This window comes from Capra hircus, chromosome 25 (genome assembly GCF_001704415.2).
Source record: "Capra hircus breed San Clemente chromosome 25, ASM170441v1, whole genome shotgun sequence".
Lineage (NCBI taxonomy): Eukaryota > Metazoa > Chordata > Mammalia > Artiodactyla > Bovidae > Capra > Capra hircus.
In genome coordinates this window covers 40,037,928-40,058,109 of record NC_030832.1, presented here as the reverse complement: position 1 = coordinate 40,058,109, position 20,182 = coordinate 40,037,928, and the positions used below count along the sequence as shown (strand labels likewise).

The 20,182-nt window shown below is 56.8% G+C and overlaps 1 protein-coding gene across 2 annotated transcripts; it reads left to right on the top strand.

The window, feature by feature from the left end:
• Positions 858–17,610, top strand: AP5Z1 (adaptor related protein complex 5 zeta 1 subunit). Of its 2 annotated transcripts, XM_018040859.1 has the most exons (17): positions 858–997; positions 11,691–11,828; positions 11,898–12,084; positions 12,270–12,411; positions 12,499–12,611; positions 12,920–13,088; positions 13,331–13,471; positions 13,635–13,672; positions 13,739–13,901; positions 14,275–14,453; positions 14,811–14,953; positions 15,122–15,262; positions 15,617–15,728; positions 15,930–16,027; positions 16,432–16,564; positions 16,642–16,856; positions 17,087–17,610. In XM_018040859.1, the coding sequence occupies exons 1-17, from the start codon at positions 957–959 to the stop codon at positions 17,355–17,357; spliced, it is 2,424 nt and encodes an 807-aa protein (XP_017896348.1). In that variant the 5' UTR covers positions 858–956; the 3' UTR covers positions 17,358–17,610. The 2 variants fall into 2 exon arrangements, with proteins under 2 accessions (XP_017896348.1, XP_017896349.1); XM_018040860.1 differs by lacking the exons at positions 858–997; positions 11,691–11,828; positions 11,898–12,084 and having other exon boundaries at positions 12,091–12,411; positions 12,504–12,611; positions 13,331–13,672.

Genomic DNA, 20,182 nt, shown 5'->3' with positions numbered 1-20,182 from the left:
GCACACGCACACACATTCACTCACGATCAGCCCTTTCTACACCGCAGCCCCCCCCCCCTCCCCAACAACCCAGTCCATTCTCTCCTCTCCTGCCAGTATGTAAGCCCGGGGAAGTAGGCCTTCATGCTGCCTTCTAAACCTTCCCTCTGCCTTCTCCTCCCACCCCTTGGCCTGACACCCTCGGGTCTCATCTGAGGCACCCGTTCCTCACGTCCCTCACAGAGAACTCCTCCTGGTTCGACTGTGACAGCATTTATCACGCTGTCACTGCGCAGAGGACCCGCCCTGTGTCCCCACGCGGTCTGCAGGGTGGAAATACTGCGGCCAGCACACCTTTCAGAATTAACTAGAATTTGACCTTCCCTCTCTGAGCCTGTTGCCCTTACCTGTAAAACGAGATACTGAGAGCCTGTGATTACGGTGGGGATTAAGTTGTTTGTTTTTTTTTTCCTTAAGAGGCAGGTACAGCCTACATTAGATGCAAAAATGAAATGGGAATTTTAGAAAGGAGCGTCTAGGAGTTGCCGCTGTTCCCTGCAAACTTCTGGACACGGACCCAGCGCGCGGACGGGGTGTGTGCAGCAGTTTCAGCTGCGCTGCACACAAGACCTGCCGGCGACGGAGCGGACGGCGTTTGTGGGACAGAACCCGGAACGGAGGCGCTGGACTGAAGCTCCTAACGGCGCCCGGAGCCACACCAGGACTCCGGGCCCCAGCGAGCCCGGGAGCGCGGCTTAAAGCGCCGGAAGCCCGTGCAGGTCCCCCAGCGCAGAGTCCCGCCCCCCTCCCCCGTGCGGAGGCGCCGCGTCGAAGCCTATTGGTCGGGGGCCGTGCGCCGAGCCCACGTGACGCGGCATGCTGCGCGGCCCGGAAGCCGGCGTCGGTGCGGGCACTGCTCTGCGAGGCGCTCGCGTCAGGAGCGCGCGGCCCGCCCTCAAGGCTGCGGCGGCGGCGGGATGCTGGCGGCGGGGACGGAGAGTCTGCTCCGCCAGGCCAGGTGAGCGCCTCGGGCGTGTGGCGGTGGGTCTCAGCGCGGGGCCTCGGAGGAGGCCGGGCCCGGCGTGAGGAGGTCCGGGGGAGGCGGCGGGCCCGAGCGGCGCTCTGAGGGAAGAGCGGAAAGCTAGCCGGTTGGGGCCCCGCGGGGGTGGGCCGGAGGCTCGGCGGCGCAGGGCCGGGAGAGCCCCAGAGGCGCCGGGGAGCCTGCTGGACTGAGCCGTGGCGAGCTCTGTGTGCGAGGTTCGCGAGTCCGATGCCTTCCGAGGGCTTCGGGCAGCCGCGAAGGGTTTAGTGACTTAGATTCTCGCGCGCGCGCTGGGCGTGTTGAGGGGATGCTGCTCGGCCCTCTGGCCCCGGGCTGCCTCTGGACGCCCACTGACTGGTCGCTAGCTCTCTCCTCACCGACTAGCCACTCACGGGGGAAAACAGAGGTAGCCTCGGACCCAGACCCCGCAGTCCGTCAGTGTAAAACTCGGTGCTACTCGAGGAGACGCAGAGGCGGCCAGAACCGTGGTTTAAAAGAACTACCTGGATTCAGAGCTAGACCAGTTGCTGGAAAAAATTGGGCTGGTTGAGGCTCCTGTGATCTTAGGGAAGCAAGATCTTGAATGCGGGCTAGGTCGTAAAGGCTGTGAATGGGCAGAAGTTTGCTGTAGTCAAAATAACCCTTGAAAATTTGTTAGGCTGATGTTTTCTCCCACTGCGTCCAAAAACGTCTGTTTCCTGCAATCTTGGACATATATTCCAATACTCAAGTTCCACTATTCCAGTTCAGCCTGTTTTGAATTTAGACGCTGTATTAAGGGAAAATAGCTTTTTCAAGAAGTCGAAGTACAGTTGATTCACGGCATCAGTTTCAGGGGTACAATGTAGTGCTTCAGTATTTTAATAGATTACATTCCATTTAAAGTTGTTACATTGACTACCTTGCCTGTGCTGTACAATATGTCTGTACCTTGTTTAACGCCTGGTTTGTGCCTCTTAACCCCTTCCCCTCCCCGGTTCCGTCTCCACCGATAACCACCAGCATGTGCTGTGCCCGTCTGTTTTGTTGTGGTCGTTAACCCCACTTTGGGCTCTGCGTATGAATGACCATCAGACTCTGTCTCCTCTGACTTCTCTCACTGTGCACAGTGCTGCCTGGCCTCTCCCATGCTCTGCGCTTGCAGAGTTCCGTGCTTTGTGGCTCAGTGATGCTCCGTTGTGTGAGTGCAGGCCACCTCTCCTTTATCCAGTCATCTGTTGATGACACTTGGACTGCTTCCGGGTCTTGGCTGTTGTAAACAGGGCTGCTGTGAACATTGGGGTGCGTGTTCCCTTTCAAATTAAGGTTTTGTTTTCTTTGGATATACACCCAGGAGTGAGTTCAATTTTTAGTGTTTTGAGGAACCTCCAGTTTTCCAGTGACTGCACCAATTTACATTCCCGCCAGCAGTGAACTAGGGTTTTCTTTTCTCCACTTACCAGCATTTGTTATTGTGGTCTTCTCGTTTGATAGCATTTCTGACAGGTGTGAGGTGTTACCTCGTTGTGACTTTGATTTGTTGCTCTCAGTTGGGCGTCGTTCTGTCTGCCTGTTGGCCATCTGTATGTCGTCTTAGGGAAAATGTCTGTTCAGGTCTTATGCCCATTTTTTAGACTGTTTTTTTCATATTGAGTTGTGTGAATTGTTTACTTTGGATATTAAATCCTTGTTAGTCACATCACTTGCAAATGTTTTCTCCCATTAAGGTGGTTTCCTTTGCTGTGCAAAAACTTTTAAGTGTAATAATTGGGCCCCATTTGCTCGTTTCTGCTTTTGGTTCCTTTGCCTTAGGAAACAGGGCCAAAAACCGTTCCCACTGTTTCTGTCACAGAGTGTTTGTTTTCTTCTAGCTTTATGGTTTCTGATCTTACATTTAGGTTATTTAATCCATTTTGTTTTTGTATATGGTGCGAGGAAATGTTCCAGTTTCCTTCCTTTACAGGCAGCTCCAGCTTCACCAAGCACCACAGACTGAAGAGACTGTCTTTTCCTCCTGCATTTTGCCTCTCTTGTCGTAGAGTAATTGACCATAAGTGTGGTTTTATTTCTAGGCTCTCTGTTCTGTTTCATTGGTGTGTGTGTGTGTGGGGGGGGGTGTGTGTGTGTGGTATCTGTGTCTGTCTGTGTTGCTGTGTGTCTGTGTCTGTGTGTGTGTTGCTGTGTGTCTGTGTGTGTGTCTGTGTTGCTGCCAGTACCATGATGTTTACATAGTCATTACTGTAGTTTTGTAGTTTAGTATAGTCTGAAATCAGAGAGCATGATACCTCTCTCCAGCTTTGTTTTTTCTTAAGATTGCTTTGCCTATTCATGTTTTAGAATTATTCTAGTTCTGTGAAAAACCATGGGTATTTTGATAAGAGATTGCATTAAGTCTGTAGATTGCTTTGGGTAGTATGGAGATTTTAGCAGTTTTAAGTCTTCCAACTCGTGTACATGAGATCTCTTTCCATTTCTTTGCGTCATCTTCAGTTTCCTCTATCAGTGTTTTATAGTTTTCAGAGTATAGGTCTTTCATCTCTTTTGTTAAGTTTATTCCTAGGTATTTTATTCTTTTTCAGATGATTTTAACGTGTATAGGAAAGCAACAGGTTTCTGAATATTAATCTTGTATCCTGGCCACTTAACTGAGGTTATTTTATTAGTTGTAATAGTTTCTGGTGGAAACTTTAGAGGTGTTTCTATTTTATTTTTAGAGTTTTATATCTATAGCATCGCATCATCTGCACATAGTGGGTTTACTTCCCTTCCAGGTTTTATGCCTTTTTTATTCATTCTCCTAGTCTGCTGTGGCCAGGACTTCTTTCTTACTAAAGTGCGCCTGCAAAACACTGCACTGTGTTAAATAGATAGAAATGGTGAGAATGGGTGCCCTCATATGTGTTCCTGATACTGGAAGAAAAGTATTTTCAGCTTGTCAGTGTTGACTATGATGTTAGCTGTGGGTTTGTCATAAATGACCTTTATTATGTTCCCTTGATGAGGAGAGGCAAAAAGCAAAGGAGAAAAGGAAAGATATAAGCATCTGAATGCAGAGTTCCAAAGAATAGCAAGAAGAGATAAGAAAGCCTTCTTCAGCGATCAATGCAAAGAAATAGAGGAAAAGAACAGAATGGGAAAGACTAGAGATCTCTTCAAGAAAATTAGAGATACCAAGGGAACATTTCATGCAAAGATGGGCTCGATAAAGGACAGAAATGGTCTGGACCTAACAGAAGCAGAAGATATTAAGAAGAGGTGGCAAGAATACACGGAAGAACTATACAAAAAAGATCTTCACGACCCAGATAATCATGATGATGTGATCACTCACCTAGAGCCAGACATCCTGGAATGCGAAGTCAAGTGGGCCTTAGAAAGCATCACTACAAACAAAGCTAGTGGAGGTGATGGAATTCCAGGTGAGCTGTTTCAAATCCTGAAAGATGATGCTGTGTAAGTGCTGCACTCAATATGCCAGCAAATTTGGAAAACTCAGCAGTGGCCACAGGACTGGAAAAGGTCAGTTTTCATTCCAATCCCAAAGAAAGGCAATGCCAAAGAATGCTCAAACTACCGCACAATTGCACTCATCTCACATGCTAGTAAAGTAATGCTCAAAATTCTCCAAGCCAGGCTTCAGCAATACGTGAACCGTGAACTCCCTGATGTTCAAGCTGGTTTTCAAAAAGGCAGAGGAACCAGAGATCAAATTGCCAACATCCACTGGATCATGGAAAAAGCAAGAGAGTTCCAGAAAAACATCTGCTACTGCTTTATTGACTACACCAAAGCCTTTGACTGTGTGGATCACAATAAACTGTGGAAAATTCTGAAAGAGATGGGAATACCAGACCACCTGACCTGCCTCTGGAGAAATCTGTATGCAGGTCAGGAAGCAACAGTTAGAACTGGACATGGAACAACAGACTGGTTCCAAATAGGAAAAGGAGTACGTCAAGGCTGTCTATTGTCACCCTGCTTATTTAACTTACATGCAGAGTACATCATGAGAAACGCTGGACTGGAAGAAACACAAGCTGGACTCCAGATTGCCAGGAGAAATATCAATAACCTCAGATATGCAGATGACACCACTCTTATGGCAGAAAGTCAAGAGGAACTAAAAACCCTCTTGATGAAAGTGAAAGTGGAGAGCGAAAAAGTTGGCTTAAAGCTCAACATTCAGAAAACAAAGATCATGGCATCCGGTCCCATCACTTCATGGGAAATAGATGGGGAAACAGTGGAAACAGTGTCAGACTTTATGTTTTTGGGCTCCAAAATCACTGCAGATGGTGACTGCAGCCATGAAATTAAAAGACGCTTACTCCTTGGAAGAAAAGTTATGACCAACCTAGATAGCATATTCAAAAGCAGAAACATTACTTTGCCGACTAAGGTCTGTCTAGTCAAGGCTATGGTTTTTCCTGTGGTCACGTATGGTTGTGAGAGTTGGACTGTGAAGAAGGCTGAGCGCCGAAGAATTGATTCTTTTGAACTGTGGTGTTGGAGAAGACTCTTGAGAGTCCCTTGGACTGCAAGGATATCCAACCAGTCCATTCTGAAGGAGAGCAGCCCTGGGATTTCTTTGGAAGGAATGATGCTAAAGCTGAAACTCCAGTACTTTGGCCACCTCATGCGAAGAGTTGACTCACTGGAAAAGACTGTGATGCTGGGAGGGATTGGGGGCAGGAGGAGAAGGGGACGACCGAGGATGAGATGGCTGGATGGCATCACGGACTCGATGGACGTGAGTCTGAGTGAACTCCGGGAGATGGTGATGAACAGGGAGGCCTGGCGTGCTGTGATTCATGGGGTCGCAAAGAGTCAGACACGACTGAGCAACTGAACTGATACCAACTTTGATGAGAGTTTTTGTGGTGAATGAATGTTGAATTTTGTCCAGTGCTTTTTTTTGCATCTATTGAGATGGTCAACGTGAATTTTATCCTTCCATTTGTTAACATGGTATATTACACTGATTGATTTGCAGATGTTGAAGCATCCTTGTGACCCTGGAATAAACATAAATCTAACTTGACCATGGTGTAGGACCTTTTTTTTTTTTTTCTGCTGTACTTCATGGCTTGTGGGATCTTAATTCCCTGACAGGGATTGAACCTTTACCCTCAGCAGTGAAAGTGCAGGGTTCTAATCACTTGACCACCAGAGAATTCCCCATGATCTCTTTTTATTGTTGAATTTTGTTTGCTAATGTTCTTTTGAGGATTTTCAAATCTATGTTCATCATAGGTACTGACCTGTAATTGTTTGGGTTTGTGGTTTTTTGTTTTTTTTTTTTTTTTTTTTTGTAGTGCCTGCCTGATTTTGGTATCAAGGTAATTGTGGCCTCATAGAAAGAATTGAAGAGTGCTCCCTCCCCTCCGGTCTTTTGGGATAGCTTGAGAAGGATAGGTATTACCTGTCTATATGTTTGGTAGAGTTCCGTCATGAAGCTCTCTGGTCCCAGACTTTTGTTTGCTGGAAGTTTTATTACTAATTTAGTTTCACCGCTAGTGACAGGTCTGTTCAGATTGTCTGTTTCTTCCAATTCAGTCTTGGAAATTGTATGTTTCTAGAAACGTATCCATTTCTTCTAGGTCATCACATCCGTCTGCCTGTAAGCATCGGTGCTGTTGTCTGTGGAGTGCTCGGCGCCTCACTTCACGGCTTCTCCTCTTTCGCGTCTCGCTTTATCTGGGCCCTCTCTGTCTCTCTTGGCCACGCTGACCTACGGCTCGTCAGTCTTGTCCTTCGCAGTCTGGTCTGTTGTTCCCGTCTGTCCTGCCTCTTCTCCGCTCTTTATATTTCCCCCCATCTGCTGACTGTGGCCTTTGTCTCTTCTGTTGTTTAGATGGTGGTGGTTTGAGACTGTTGTTCCTTGAGGTGTGCCTGGATTGCTGTAAACTTCCCTCCTGGAATTGCTTTTGCCTCGCCCGTCGATTTGGGGATGTGTTGTTGTCTTCTTGAGGTGTTTTCTATTTGCTCTTCCTTTTCTGTGCCGCTTATTTCAGTAGCATGCTTAGTAGCGTGTAGACTCTACATGTTTGTGTTTTCCCCGTTTTTTTCTTTCTGTAATTCATTTCTAGTTCCATACTGTTGTGGTCAGAAAGGGTACTGGGTATCATTTCTGTCCTCTTAAATTTGTTGAGGCTCACTTAATAATCTAACGTGTGATCTATCCTGGGAACATTCCATGTGCGTTTTAAACAGTGTGTACCCGGCTGGTTCTGGATGGAGCGCCCACCTCATCAGCTTGTGTCATTCAAGGCTGCTGCTTCCTTACTGACTTTATGTCTGGATAATAAGTCTGTTGATACAGCTGCTTCCCTGGTAGCTCAGATGGTGAAGAATCTGCCTGCAGTGCGGGAGACCTGCGTTTGATCCCTGAGTTGGGAAGAATCCTCTGGAGGAGGGCATGACACCCCACTCCAGTATTCTTGCCTGGGAAACCCCGGGCACCTGGAGGGCTGCAGCCCATGGGTGCGCAGAGTCGGATGCGACTGAGCCTCTAAGCACAGTGCGCCGACTGGTGTGAGATGCTGAAGCCGCCTGCTGTCACTGGACCGTTGTCAGCTCCCCCTTTGGCCTGTCAGCACCTGGGCGCTGCTTCATTGGGCGTGCAGACGAGAGTGAGCATGCTGTGCTCTTCTCTTCGTGTGTGGGCCCTTCTTTGTCTTCTGTTGGACTTTGCTTAGAGTCTGCGTGTCTGATAATGAGCGTTGCTGCCCTGCTTTCCTGTTTCTATTCACATGAAGTCTCTGTTTCCACCCCCTTTGCTTTCAGTCTGTGTCTTCAGTTGTGGAGTCTTTTAAGTAGCATATATAATTGTTGTGTCTTGTTTTAAAACTAATCAGTTTGGCTTGCTGCTGCTACTGCTGCTAAGTCACTGCAGTCGTGTCCGACTCTGCGACCCCATAGACAGCAGCCCACCAGGCTCCGCCATCCCTGGGATTCTCCAGGCAAGAACACCGGAGTGGGTTGCCATTTCCTTCTCCAGTGCATGAAAGTGAGAAGTGAAAGAGAAGCCGCTCAGTCGTGTCCGACTCTTGGCGACCCCATGGACTGCAGCCCACCAGGCTCCCCCGTCCCTGGGATTCTCCAGTTTGGCTCATGTCTTTTGATTGGAGCATAATAGTCCACTGGTATTTACAGTGATTACTGATGGGTATTGGGAGATTCCCTGGTGGCTCAGATGGTAAAAATCTGCCGGCAGTGCAGGAGACCCAGGTTCAATCCCTGGGTCAGGAAGATCCTCTGGAGAAGGAAATGGCAACCCACTTCAGTACTCAGGCCTGGAAGAGTCCACGGGTGGAGAAGCCTGGTGGGCCGCAGTCCATGGGGTCGCAGAGAGTGGGACACGGCTGAGCGACTCCACTCTCCCTTTCGTGCACTTACTGCCGTGCTGTTGCTCGCTTCCCAGCTGGTTTTATACTGCTTCTCCATCGTTTCTTGAGGCTCTTTGATTTGTGGTTACCTGCCACGGGGTTCATGTATGTGACCTTTGTGGTAGCTTAGGTGGTGGGCCCACAGCCTTTACTGTATATTTGCACATACTCATGGGCGTTCTCCTAATCTATAAATTCCTATAACTCTTAGGGTCAGTGTAGTTTTGATGAACTGTTTCAGTTTTTGCTAGTCTGAAAAGTTCTTCACCTTGTCTCTAATTCTGAATGACAACATTGCTGGGTAAAGCACCCTCGACTGTAGGTTTTCCTCTTTGATAGCCATATGGGGGTTCCCATTAGAATTCTCCTTAGCTTTTGCCACTTTAATTTTGGTGTGTCTTGGGGTGGGTGTCTTTGGTTTTGTCTTTTTCAGGGGTCTCTGCTTCCTGTACCTGGCTGTTTCCTCCTTTAGGTTCAGGAAGTTTTCAGTCATAATCTCATTGAATGCATTTTCGACCCTTCTCGGACCCTTGTATGTGAATGTTAGCATCCTTGCTGTTGTCCCAGAGCGGTCTTAATTGGTCTCCATTTCTTAAAATGTGTTTCTTTTTGCTGTTCTGATTGGATAGTTTCCACTCTGTCTTCCATGACACCTACATGTTCTTTGGTATCACGCAGCCGGTTGGTATTCCTTCTAGTATGCTTTTCATTTCATTTGTATGTATCTGCTCTGATCATTTTTTCATATTTTCTAGCTCCTTGTTAAAATTCTGTGTTCAATTCTTTTCCCTAGTTCAGACAAAAGTCTTCCTACTAATACTTGGAACTCTTGTTCTGGAATCATGTTTCGTTAGTTGTCTTCTCAGGTCTCTGCCCTCTCATTTTGCTTTACTGTTCTGTGTCTGTGACATCAGATGAAACAGTTAGCTACCGCGTGTGACCCTGAAGGGGTGCCCCAGGGTGCTGCCTTGGTAGGAGGTGGGCTGGAGATGGAGGAGCTGGATTCTCCTCACCACAGTGGCCATCACTGCCCTTGTGGGGTGGGGTCGGGTCCCATGGCTGGAGCAGAAGCCCTGAGGATGAGGTCCAGGCTGGGTCTGCTCCCTGAGTGTGTGCTCAGCCCCCTCCCAGCAGTGGCATCCTTGCCCTTAAAGGGGAGCAGGGCAGGTGCTCAGCTGGGCCGGCATGGAAAGCAGCCAGCGCGTGCTCAGTCGCGTCCCACTGACTTGCGACCCCACGGGCTGCAGCCTGCCAGGCTCCTCTGTCCGTGGGATTCTCCAGGCAAGGACCCTGGAGTGGGGGATCTTGAGCCAGGCATCGAACCTGCATCTCTTGCACTGGCAGGCCGTTCTTTACTACCACGTGCCCTGGGACACCCCGGACAGTCGCATTCTGCTTCCTCTGCCTCAGTTGAGCCGCAGGCGAGCCTGTGCCCATGCGTCACAAGTGGAGGCTAGGTTTCTCGCAGCCCTGCTGATGGCCTCACTGGTTTCCAAACCACCCAAAGGACTCGTCTTCCTGGTGTCAGACTCCAAGGCTGGGACACACAGTGTGGTTCACACCCTCAGTCCCGAGGACGGCACTCAAGCCCCTGTACCCCCCCTTTCCTGTGTCCCTCCGATCGCTCCTCCTCCCCAAGTCCATGTGGGTCCCTCTCCCAGCCAGGCTCGTTTGTTTTCAGTGGGCACTGCCTCTCGCGTCGCTGTGGTTGTCTGCTCATGGGGGGATGTGAGCTCTGTCCTCCTGCTCTCCCGTTCTCCTCGCCCCAGAAAAGAGGAAATGCTAGCAGCTCACTCAGCCTGCGATGTGCGTGCCCCGCAGTTCTTGCCGGGACACAAAGAACCGAGACCCACTCAGAGCTCCCAGCTTGTCTTCTGTTCAGTGATAAACTCACAGACTGAAAGGCAGAAGGAGCAGCCCTGCGTCTCGTTTCTCTGCCCCTTCGGTGGACAGGAACTCCTGTTAAGATTTGAGGAACGGTTAAGTAACTATCAGTTGTGTTTCACTAGTGTTCATTATTTCTTTGATTTTTTGTGACACTTTAAAACAAATTACTAAAGTTTTGGGAGAAAATTTTAGTTATAAAGTTTTCAGAGATGGAAAGAAGGATGGAGAAACTTATCAGAAGCATGACTTGTGAGCTGCAGAGGAAAGTGGGACTCGGGTAAGCGGGGAGGGTGAGTGCAGGGCTGGGGGCCTTTCCTGAAGGACCAGACGACTAACCAGCAGCTCAGAGCAGGAAGGGAAGCAGCCAAGAGCGCTCTGGGCAGAGGGTCCAAGCCGGGCGAAGGCAGGCGAGCAGGACACGGTGCCCTTGGTGAAGTAGGGAAGGCTCGGAGCTGCTGAGTGTGTGGGTGGCTGGACTCTCCTTTCAGAAGAGTCCTTTGGTTGGAAGGGGCCGAGTTGGGATGTGGATGAGGGGCACTGCTGTCTGGGACAGGCTGGCAGTTTCTGCCTCCGACATCACCCAGAGAAAAGCAGGCTGGACCGGCCCAGGGCCAAGTCTCCTCCGCCTACTCACGCCTCTGCTTGTGTTTGTAGGGGCTGCGTCCCGCTCTGGCCGGAGTAAGGGGGAGTGGCGGGAGGTCTGCTGGGACTTCTCTGCCAGTCCTCAAGTAAACAGGGAAGCGCAAGCCACCGCCCAGGGCCCCTCCACAGCCTTAGAGGCTGGGGGCGCACGCGCTCCAAGGTCAAAACTGCAGACCCTTAGTGCCAGCAGAACGGATCTGGAGGGCTTCACCCACAGCTTGGGGGAGGGCCCAGCTGTGGGCTGCGCCCTTCCGAGAACCCCCCAAAGCTCGCAGCGTGGTGACTTGCTGGCATGTTGCCTCTCCTTGCTTTTCAGCATGGAATGGGAAGCAGGCCGTCTCGAGACCACATTCAGTATGGAACCTGTTTTAAATGCTTAGTAGATATATGTACATTTCAAATTAAGCATTAGAGTAATGTCATAATATTTGCTCTATCATACTTAATTCTTGTTCCCAGAAGTTAAAAAAATCTTTTGAAAAGCAACTTGGTTCAGACTAAAATCTCCCTTAGTTTTGACTCCTAAACCAATTGGTTTTTCTGGTCCTGGAATAACAAAACCTGAGTGTGAAGGCTTGCTGTGGACGCTGGTGGCATGAGGGTCTCCCGCTGGCAGAGGAGGGGCAAGGACCTGGGTGGGTACCCGTCAGCAGTTCATCCCGGGGGGCCTAGCGCCCTGCACACAACACCTGGGCCCCTCTGTTCGTGAGGGTCTGCCCCCCGCTGGGGCGGCCTTTCCGGTTACCCATGCGGCGGTCTCCCTCTCCCTGCAGGGAGGTCGGGGCCGTGGAGCTGGGCAGGTTCTGTGCCCGCATCAGCGCGCTGCTGCAGGCGGAGGACTGGGGCCCCGACACCCTGGATGCCCTGCGGAGGCTCTTCCTCATCGTGGCGGCCACCAAGTACAGCAGGAGGTGAGCACCCACCCAGCCTCCGGGCAGCCTGCCCAGCCCTGCAGAGGCTGACCAGCCCCTGCCCTCCAGGCTGGAGCCCACGTGCGTGGCGCTGCTGCAGACCACCCTCTGCTCGCCCCGCTGCCCCGAGCGGCTCCAGCTGCTGTGTGCCGCTGTGCTGCGAGAGATGGCGCCGTCCAACAGCCTGAGCCTGTCCTGTGACCACGCCCAGAGCTCGCGTCAGCTGGGGCTGGTGGCCTCCGTGCTCTTGGCCCAGGTAACGTGACTGCCGCGGCCCCCTAGCCCACCCCTGGTGGCCCTGGGCTCAGTGATCCAGCTGCCGTGTGCGCCCTGTGAGCGAGCAGGCTGGTCCGGGCCTGCCCTGGTGATGTTCTGGACGCCTGGGCAGAGTGGTGGTTGTGGGGGGGAGTTGGTGTTCACATTCCGCCAGGGATTCTGCAGGGCGACCCGCAGCAGGTGAGGACCGTGGGCCAGTGTGTCGTCAAGGTCCTGGAGAGTCGGCAGTCCGAGGGGCCCAGCCTGACACACCTCCTCCCAGTCGTGTCCAAGGTCGCCAGCCTGGCCCCGGATGCCCTTCCTGAAGGTCAGCAGTGTCAGCGGGGGGGGGGCAGGGGTTGACCACCAGGGCCACGCAGACTTAACTCCGTCCCCACGGTGTCCCCCCCGCCAGAGCAGACCAAGGCGCTCAGCAAGCGGCTGGGGGACTGGCTCCGCTACGCCAGTGTCCAGCAGGGGGCGGCCCATGCCTCCGGGGGCTTCTTCTCCACACCCAGAGCCCGGCAGGTGAGTCTTGGGGCAGTGGGGGTGGGGGCTGCCCTGTCCTGGGGCCACCCCACGGGCTGCCTTCAGCTCCTCCTGTGGGAGTACCTCTCTGGTTCCAGGATGACCCCTCTCCTGTCTCCACCCGGGCATTGAGGGCGTGGTGCTTGGGTCCTGCGCCCGAGATGCTGTGAGGAGTCTCGGGTTGTGTGGGTGGGGATCCGGAGCAGGGCCGTGTCGTCAGCCCAAGTGCCCGCGTTCTCGCGCCCTCCGAGGGCGCCCTGGCTGTTCTTGGCCCTGCCGTGCCTGCTGACCTTCCTTGTCCCCTGCAGCCGGGCCCTGTCACTGAGATGGACGGGTCCGTGGCCACAGACTTCTTCACGGTGCTGTCCACGGGCCAGCACTTCACGGAGGACCAGCGGCTCAACGTGCAGGCCTTCTCTATGCTGCGGGCCTGGCTGCTGCAGGGCGGCCCCGAGCGCCTGGGTGCCACGGATGCAGGTAGGGCAGGGCGGGCCCCTGGGCGCCTTGGCCAAGCCTCGTGGGCTCCAGACGTTGGAGTCAAGCAACTCCTCATCCGCACGCCTGCTAGCAGTTTAGACAGTCCGGGTGTGTCTCCACCACGGGTGTCCCATGAGGGTGGGAGCAGGTGGGACTGAGCTCCGGCCCTGGCAGCCCACGGGCGCTCCCCCGCCCTCCAGACCACCCATCCCTGCGAGCTGCTGAGCCGCCCCTCTCTTTAGACGACAGGTCAGAGCTGGAGGGCTCCACCGTGTCAGTGCTCTCGGCCGCCTCCACCGCCAGCCACCTGCTGCCGCCCGCCGAGTGGCTGCGGGAAAAAGCCCTGGAGTATTGCCAGCGCCTCCTGGAGCAGAGCGGCCGGCGTGAGTCCTGCGCCTGCCCCACCTGCCCCGCATCGTGTCCGGCTGGGGTCCCCCCGGGTGTGGGCTCCCTGGCCGCCCTTTGAGTTCCCAGAACATGGGCTGCTGCCTCATCCGGAAGTGCCAGTGGGACGGAGAGACCAGGTGGCCCTCTTCCCTCCCCCAGGAGCCCTGAGGAAGGCCGACTCAGACCTGCAGAAGGCGGTGAGTGCCAGCGGGCAGCCTTAGGCGGGGCCCACGGCTCCCTCTGAGCCGCCCGTGTCTCCGCAGTGCCTGGTGGAGGCCGTGCTGGTGCTGGACGTGCTCTGTCGGCAGGACCCCTCCTTCCTGTACCGCGCCCTCCCGAGTCTGCGGGCCCTGCGCACCCGGCTCTGCGGGGACCCGGCTTGCGCCCGTGTGCTGCTGCCCGTCGCCCAGTTCTTCCTGCACCACGGTGAGCGCCTCCTGCGCTGGAGAACAGGGCGCTGGGCAGGGGCGGCCCCTCTGCTGCCGTAGAGCAGCAGCGCTTTGATAGGCGCTTAGCATCACGTGCAGGGGATTTTTAAAATGTTACCAGGTTGATGGTAATCTCAAGCTCTCTTTACCAAGGAGTTCCCTAGAAGGTGCCTGAAGCCAGCCCCTCTAAGGAACAGTCTTCTTCTCTGTACCCAGAGGGGTGGGTCTGTGGCCAGACACTGGGGAAGAGCTGGGTGCGCTCAGCCCGCGCTTGTGACGCCAGACGTGTCTGCCAAGGGTGTCCCGGGGACACGAGAGGCCCTGAAGGCCAGGCCTGAGGCCTCCTGGCCTGACGGAGCTGGTGCTCTCAGGGGAGGCTGCCGCGGTGGACGCCGACGCCGTCTGCCAACACCTCTTCACCAGGATCCCGTCCGAACACTTCCACAGCCCAATGCTGGGCTTCGAGTTCGTCCAGTTCTGCAGGGACCACCTCCTGCTGTTCGGCAGCAACCTGGACCTTCTTAGGACCAGCTTCCCCAACCTTTTCAAGGCACGTGAGCTGGGCCTCTGGGGCAGCGGGCACCCATGCTCGCGGTGGCCCGTTCCCTTGGGAAGGTGCGCTCGGGCTGGCAGAGCCCACGGCGTTGGTTCAGAGTTAGCGTCTCCACTGGGCGGCTGCGCCCCTTGTGTCATCCCTTTGGCGCCGCCATCGTTGACGGGTGTTTTTGGCATGTGACTGCGGAGCTTTTCCAAAATCAGAGACTCAGTCCTTTAGTCAGGAAGAAATGATGGCTAGTGGTCATTGGCACCAGGTCCGGGTGGAAGCAAGCAGGATCCCGGGGAAGACGGTGAAGGGCACGTCCCGACCCTGGGGTTGGGGGCACTGAGGCGCCCCTCCTCCCTGCAGTTCCTGGCCTGGAGCAGTCCGGCCCTCACCTCTGAGTTTGTGGCCCTCCTGCCGGCGCTGGTCGACGCGGGCACAGCCGTGGAGATGCTCCATCTGCTACTGGACCTGCCAAGCCTGACCGCGGCCTTGGAGCTGCAGCTCCGGTGAGCCCAGCCTGCTGCTGCCCGCTCCCACATGTCTGCCCTGCCTGCTCCAGAGCAGGTGCCATTAGGGTGACGGCGGCTCGGGTCTCTCCCTGACCAGGGACACCACGGGGCAGGGGGCGGGGCTGGAGCCGTGTCCCAGCCCCACCCCGCCGTCTCTGCTTGCAGGTCGTTGCAGGCTGCATCTGAGAGGCCGCTCTGGGACGCCTCCGTGAGAGCCCCCGGCTGCCTGGAGGCCTTGCGGGACCCCCAGGCCCAGGGTCTGTTCCAGCACCTGCTGCGGGCCAAGGCCAGCGGGACCGTGGAGAGGTAGGCCCTCGGTGGTGGGCCCTGAGCGCAGGCCGCTGTGGCCGGCACCCGGCCCAGAACCTGCTGCTTTCTGACCTGGCCAGACAGTTCTGCTCACAGCCACCAGCAGCGCTGGCTGCATGGTTGAGCACTTCCCGGGCACTGAGCTTGTGGTTTGTGCGCTACCCAGTCCCGTCCTTGCTTCTCCGGCGGGTGGGGGCACACTGACTCCTTCCGCAGACGGAAGAAGTAAGGCTGAGCACCTGAGAGGCAGACGCACCAGGACTGGCCCCGCCCACACGCGTGTCCCGGGGGAGCTAGGGCAGGCCGACCAGGGCAGCAGCAGGTGCTTAGGACGGGGCTGTGTGTCCCCAGGCTGACACCGCTCCACCAGCTGCTGCAGCCCCTGGCCAGCTGCGCCCGGGTACTCCAGTGTGCCCAGGCTGTGCCCACTCTACTCCGAGCGTTCTTCGCAGCGGTGACACAGGTGAGCCCGCCTCCCAGGGCCTCTGTGCCCACAGCAGAGGGCCAGCCGGAGCTGCGGGGCCAAAGTGCTGCTCACAGCAGCCGGGGCCGAGCTCCTGTCCCCCCAGAATGTGGCTGTGAGCAGCCCCCAGGGCAGCATACACAGCGGGGCCCAGCGCACGGGTGCCTCTGGCCAGGCACCCAGGCTGTCTCTCCTTCCCAGTTCGCCGATGGGGCCCTGGCCAGCCAGCTGGCACTGCTGCTCTTGGAGAGAAGTGACTCGCTTTTCCCGGTTGAGGGGTATGAGGCCGACGTGCACAGGTGGGTCTCCCCCGGCGGCTCTGCGGGGCTTCACCCCTCCTGCGGCTCCAGACCCCCGTGCCCTCAGCTCTGGTCGATGCAGAGCCCCTCCCCAGCCTCCTCCCAGGCCCAGCCTTTGCGGCTCCAGCCCCCTGTGCCCTCAGCTCTGGTCGATGCAGAGCCCCTCCCCAGCCTCCTCCCAGGCCCAGCCTCGACACTTCGTGGGCTGCCGCACAGACTCTCCCCTCCAGAGTTGCCTCACCCTCTCCCCCGCCAGCTTCTCTTGGGCAGCGCCTTCCAGAAGGTGCCCTTTCTGAAGGCCTGACTCAGGCGGGCTCGTCCCCTCGCCAGCCAGGCCCACCACCTGGTGGTTCTCCTGCCGGGCCGTGGGGCTGGGGTCTCTTGAGCGGTGTCCTCTCCAACAGGGTGCTGAGCTCCCAGTTCCCGGGCCTGTGCAGGCTGCACCCCCCGCTGGTGGTCGAGCGGGCCAAAGAGCTGCTGGAGTTTGTGGGCAGCCTGGGGGGGCCCCGCAGCACCGGGCACATGCTCACCTCTGTGGTAAGGCGGCCTCCCCCTCGCCCTGGCCCACGCCTGCCACAGGGCCTGCTGCGGGCTGAGTGCTGTTCCCCGCCCAGGTGTGGGCCATTGGCGAGTACCTCTCAGTGTCCTGGGACCGGCGCTGCACCGCGGAGCAGATCAACAGGTTCTTCGAAGTTCTAGAGGCCCTGCTTTTCGAGGTCACCCAGTCTCGGCCCTCCGCCACCCTTCCCAAGTGTCCTCCGCAGGTCATCACTGTGCTCATGACCACACTGACCAAGTTGGCCTCCCGGAGCCAAGACCTGATCCCCAGGTACAACCTGCAGCCTTCTCGTGGGGAAAGCGAAGGGCTTGGTGGTGGCCCCCTCCCAGACACCTGGACAGAGCATCTGCATGAGCCTCCCAGCTGGGCGCCAGTGGCCTGGGCTGTGGGCACTCCTCAGTTAAGGCCACACTGGCCCGTGCTCCTGGCGGCTGGGCCCCTCCCCGAGCCCCCGTCCACCTGAGGGGTGCTCCTGCGCTGACAGGCTGACCCACCCCCAGGGTCTCCCTGCTCCTGTCCAAAATGAGGACACTGGCCCAGAGCCCAGCCGTGGGCCCCGTGCACAGCGAGGACGACCTGGGAGCTGTCCGCACACGGGCCACCGAGCTGCTGAACTTGCTCAAGATGCCCAGTGTGGCCCAGTTTGTGCTCACGCCCAGCATGGAGGTGTCCCAGCCCCGCTATCACCGCGACTGCAACACCGCCCTGCCCCTGGCCCTGGACATGGTCAGCCGGCTGCTGGAGCGGGAGGCAGGCCTCCTGCCAGGGTGAGGGGGACGGGCCCAGTGGGCACCAGGCTGCAGAGCCTGCTGTTCAGTCCCTGCCGTGGCCTCAGGGGTCGAAGAAACCTGGGGAGGAGGCGGCGGGGGAGGCCACCACTTCAGCCTCAGTCTCTGCCTCCTCTGGGGGGAACAGCACTGACTCGGCTTTGGCCCCTCTTGGGCATGGGTGGAAGCTGCCTGGTCTGTGTCCTGCTGTTATTTGGGGGTAAGAGGAGAAAAAAATAAACCTCCTTCACAAAATATTTGTGCGCCCAACGGCAGGGTCTTTTCCCTTTATCTCCACCCAGGAAGTGGGGAGCCCGCGGGTGGGGCCTTTCCCCGTGGTCCTCCCACCTAATCCCCATGTGTCCCCGATGATCGAGGGCCGAGCGCTGACACGCGGTCAGAAAGCAGCCGTGTCCCTCTCCCAGAGCCGGAGGCGGCCACTGGGAGGTGAGTCTGGTCAGTGACAGGAGGGCTTTTCACGCTCCTGAGTAGCTTGGAGACGGGAAGGCGGGTCTGGGGGCCCTGCTGCTTCCACAGGCCTGCAGTCTCCTACCGGCAGGACGAGGCCACCCCAGCACCTGCCGCTGGAAGCCTTACCCGGGAGATCAGGTGCGCTCTCTTACCCAAGTGGGAGACACACTGGGTGCGGGGGGGGGGGGGGGGCCAGAAGCCTCTGCAGCCCCAGCACTCCCTACGGCTCCTCCATTGGAGTTGGCCTGCAGTCCCGCCCACCTGAGCTGGGAGGGGCCCAGCCACCATGAGGTGCTGCTGCCCCACAAGGCCCAGCCCTGCGAGCCCCAGCGAGCCCCTCACCCTTGCTGCCCAGCCCTCTGGACTTGCGTCCCCGGAGGCCCAGATGGAGCACCATGACCCCTGGAGAAACACTCTCCGCTTTGCCAGACGCCCCCTAACGGACAGCTCTCAGGGTTTTCAGGTCGTCAGATGTGGCAAGTTTGGGTCCCAAATGTGCCTAAGAACTAGTACATGGGTTTTGGGGGGATCTTGCTTCCTCACACTGAGCCAGGGCCCCTCCGCAGTGTCCCCTTAGCACTCTCTTCACAGGGTGGACTTTTGTGGCGGCTGAGTACTTGAATGACCAGAGTTCAGATCCTTACTGCCGCCCAGGTGGAGGTGGCGATTACGCCCCATCCTGCTCTGGCCTCGTGTGGGGAGCGTGCGCCCACTCATCGGCAGGGCCAGGCGGCCCGCAGGGCGGCTGCACCACCACAGGTGGACGCTGCGGGCCGGGGAGCCTGACCGAGCCACGGTGTGAGGTCAAGGTCGAGGTCTGCGTGCCCACAGAGCACTCACCTGAGGCTGTGCCCACGCGCAGAGAGGAGGGTGGTGGTGGCTTGCAGAGACTGGGTTCTGTGGGGTATCCCGTTATTCTGGCGCTCACTTGCCCAGACAGAAAAGCACAGCCCCACACACCCCACGTTCACCTGGAAGTGAAACGAGAACATGTTTGAGGGACTGTCGTGTCTGACTCTGCAATCCCATGGGCTCTGCCCGTGAAATTCTCTAGGCAAGAATACTAGAGTGAGCAGCCATTCCCTTCAGTGGGGTAATAGTACCCGCCTCAGAGAACGGCCTGAGAGTGACCTGGGCACTTCGCCACAGACAGGTGGCAGCTCCCACTCCCTGCGAGAAGAGGAGCCCCGAGGTCTAACCCCACACCCGCCTGACTGCGGTGTGCAGGCGCCCCCCAGCCAAGCAGCACCACGGAGGTGGGGGGAGGTCAGCAGGCCTCAGGCCTCATTTCAACCTGGGCTCTCAGAGTTCCTTCTGGGTTCAAGCATACGTTTCAAATGACTTTTTCTAAAAGCACGCTTCATCCGGGCACCCTGGTGGCTCGGTGCCCCTAGCGCCTGTGCTCCGCAACAAGACGCTGCCCCGGAAGCCCCTGCTCCCCGTGGAGAGCAGCCCGGGCAGCAGCCAGACAAATTCAGGGAAAAAAATGCATCTCACCCAGCACCTGCGGAGCTGCTTCAAGGCATCCAGAATCCGATGCCGACACAGAGCAGCCAGCAGGGCCACCCAGCCCACCCGCCCCACTCACCCCACTAACCAGGGTGTGGCTGGGAGTTCGTGGCACTTGAGCCCCAGGGCCTGGGACCCACCTGGGGCTGACCGGGCTGCTGCTCCCTGCAGGAGACTCCTTTCCACGTAGGCGGTGTCTGTAGCGGACTGGCCAGGACCCCTCGTCCCCAGAGTCTGTGTGCCCATCAGAGGAGGACACAGGCCCAGAGCCCGGCCCCAGGCTCTGAGCCTGGTGAGGACGCGGCCAAACCTGCTGAAGACGGTCAGCACCTCACCGTGACACCAGCACAGCCCTGTGTGTGGCCCCGCTGCTGGGGCAGGAGGCGGGCCGGACACCGGGCGGATGCCAGATGGAGAGCCCGGGGGGTGGCCAGGCTGGTGTTAGGGCCCAGCCACGGCAGAGAAGACACGGAGGGGCGTGAGGCCCTGGGAGGCCTGGGCACCCACAGTGGGTCAAGACTCCCACTTTATAGCCTCCCGAGGTTTCTAAGCCATTTCTTCGGGACTGCTGATCGCGGCACCCCGAGCGCAAAGCCCACTCTGAGGGGTGGGCAGCTCTCGCACTCTCCCTCCGTGGCAGGGGGCTGCCTGGCACGGCCTGCTCCTCGTCTGGGGCGGGGGGAGGGCAGACGCGGAGTTAGGCAGAGCCATCCCACCACCCCCAGGATCCCGTGTTGTCACCGGTCTCCCAGGGACAGTGCTGGCAGGGACGGGAGCAGATCCAGGAGCCCCTGTGGCCCCTCCAGGGACCAGCATGGTGCCCCCCAGATGCCATGCCCTGCCACCCTC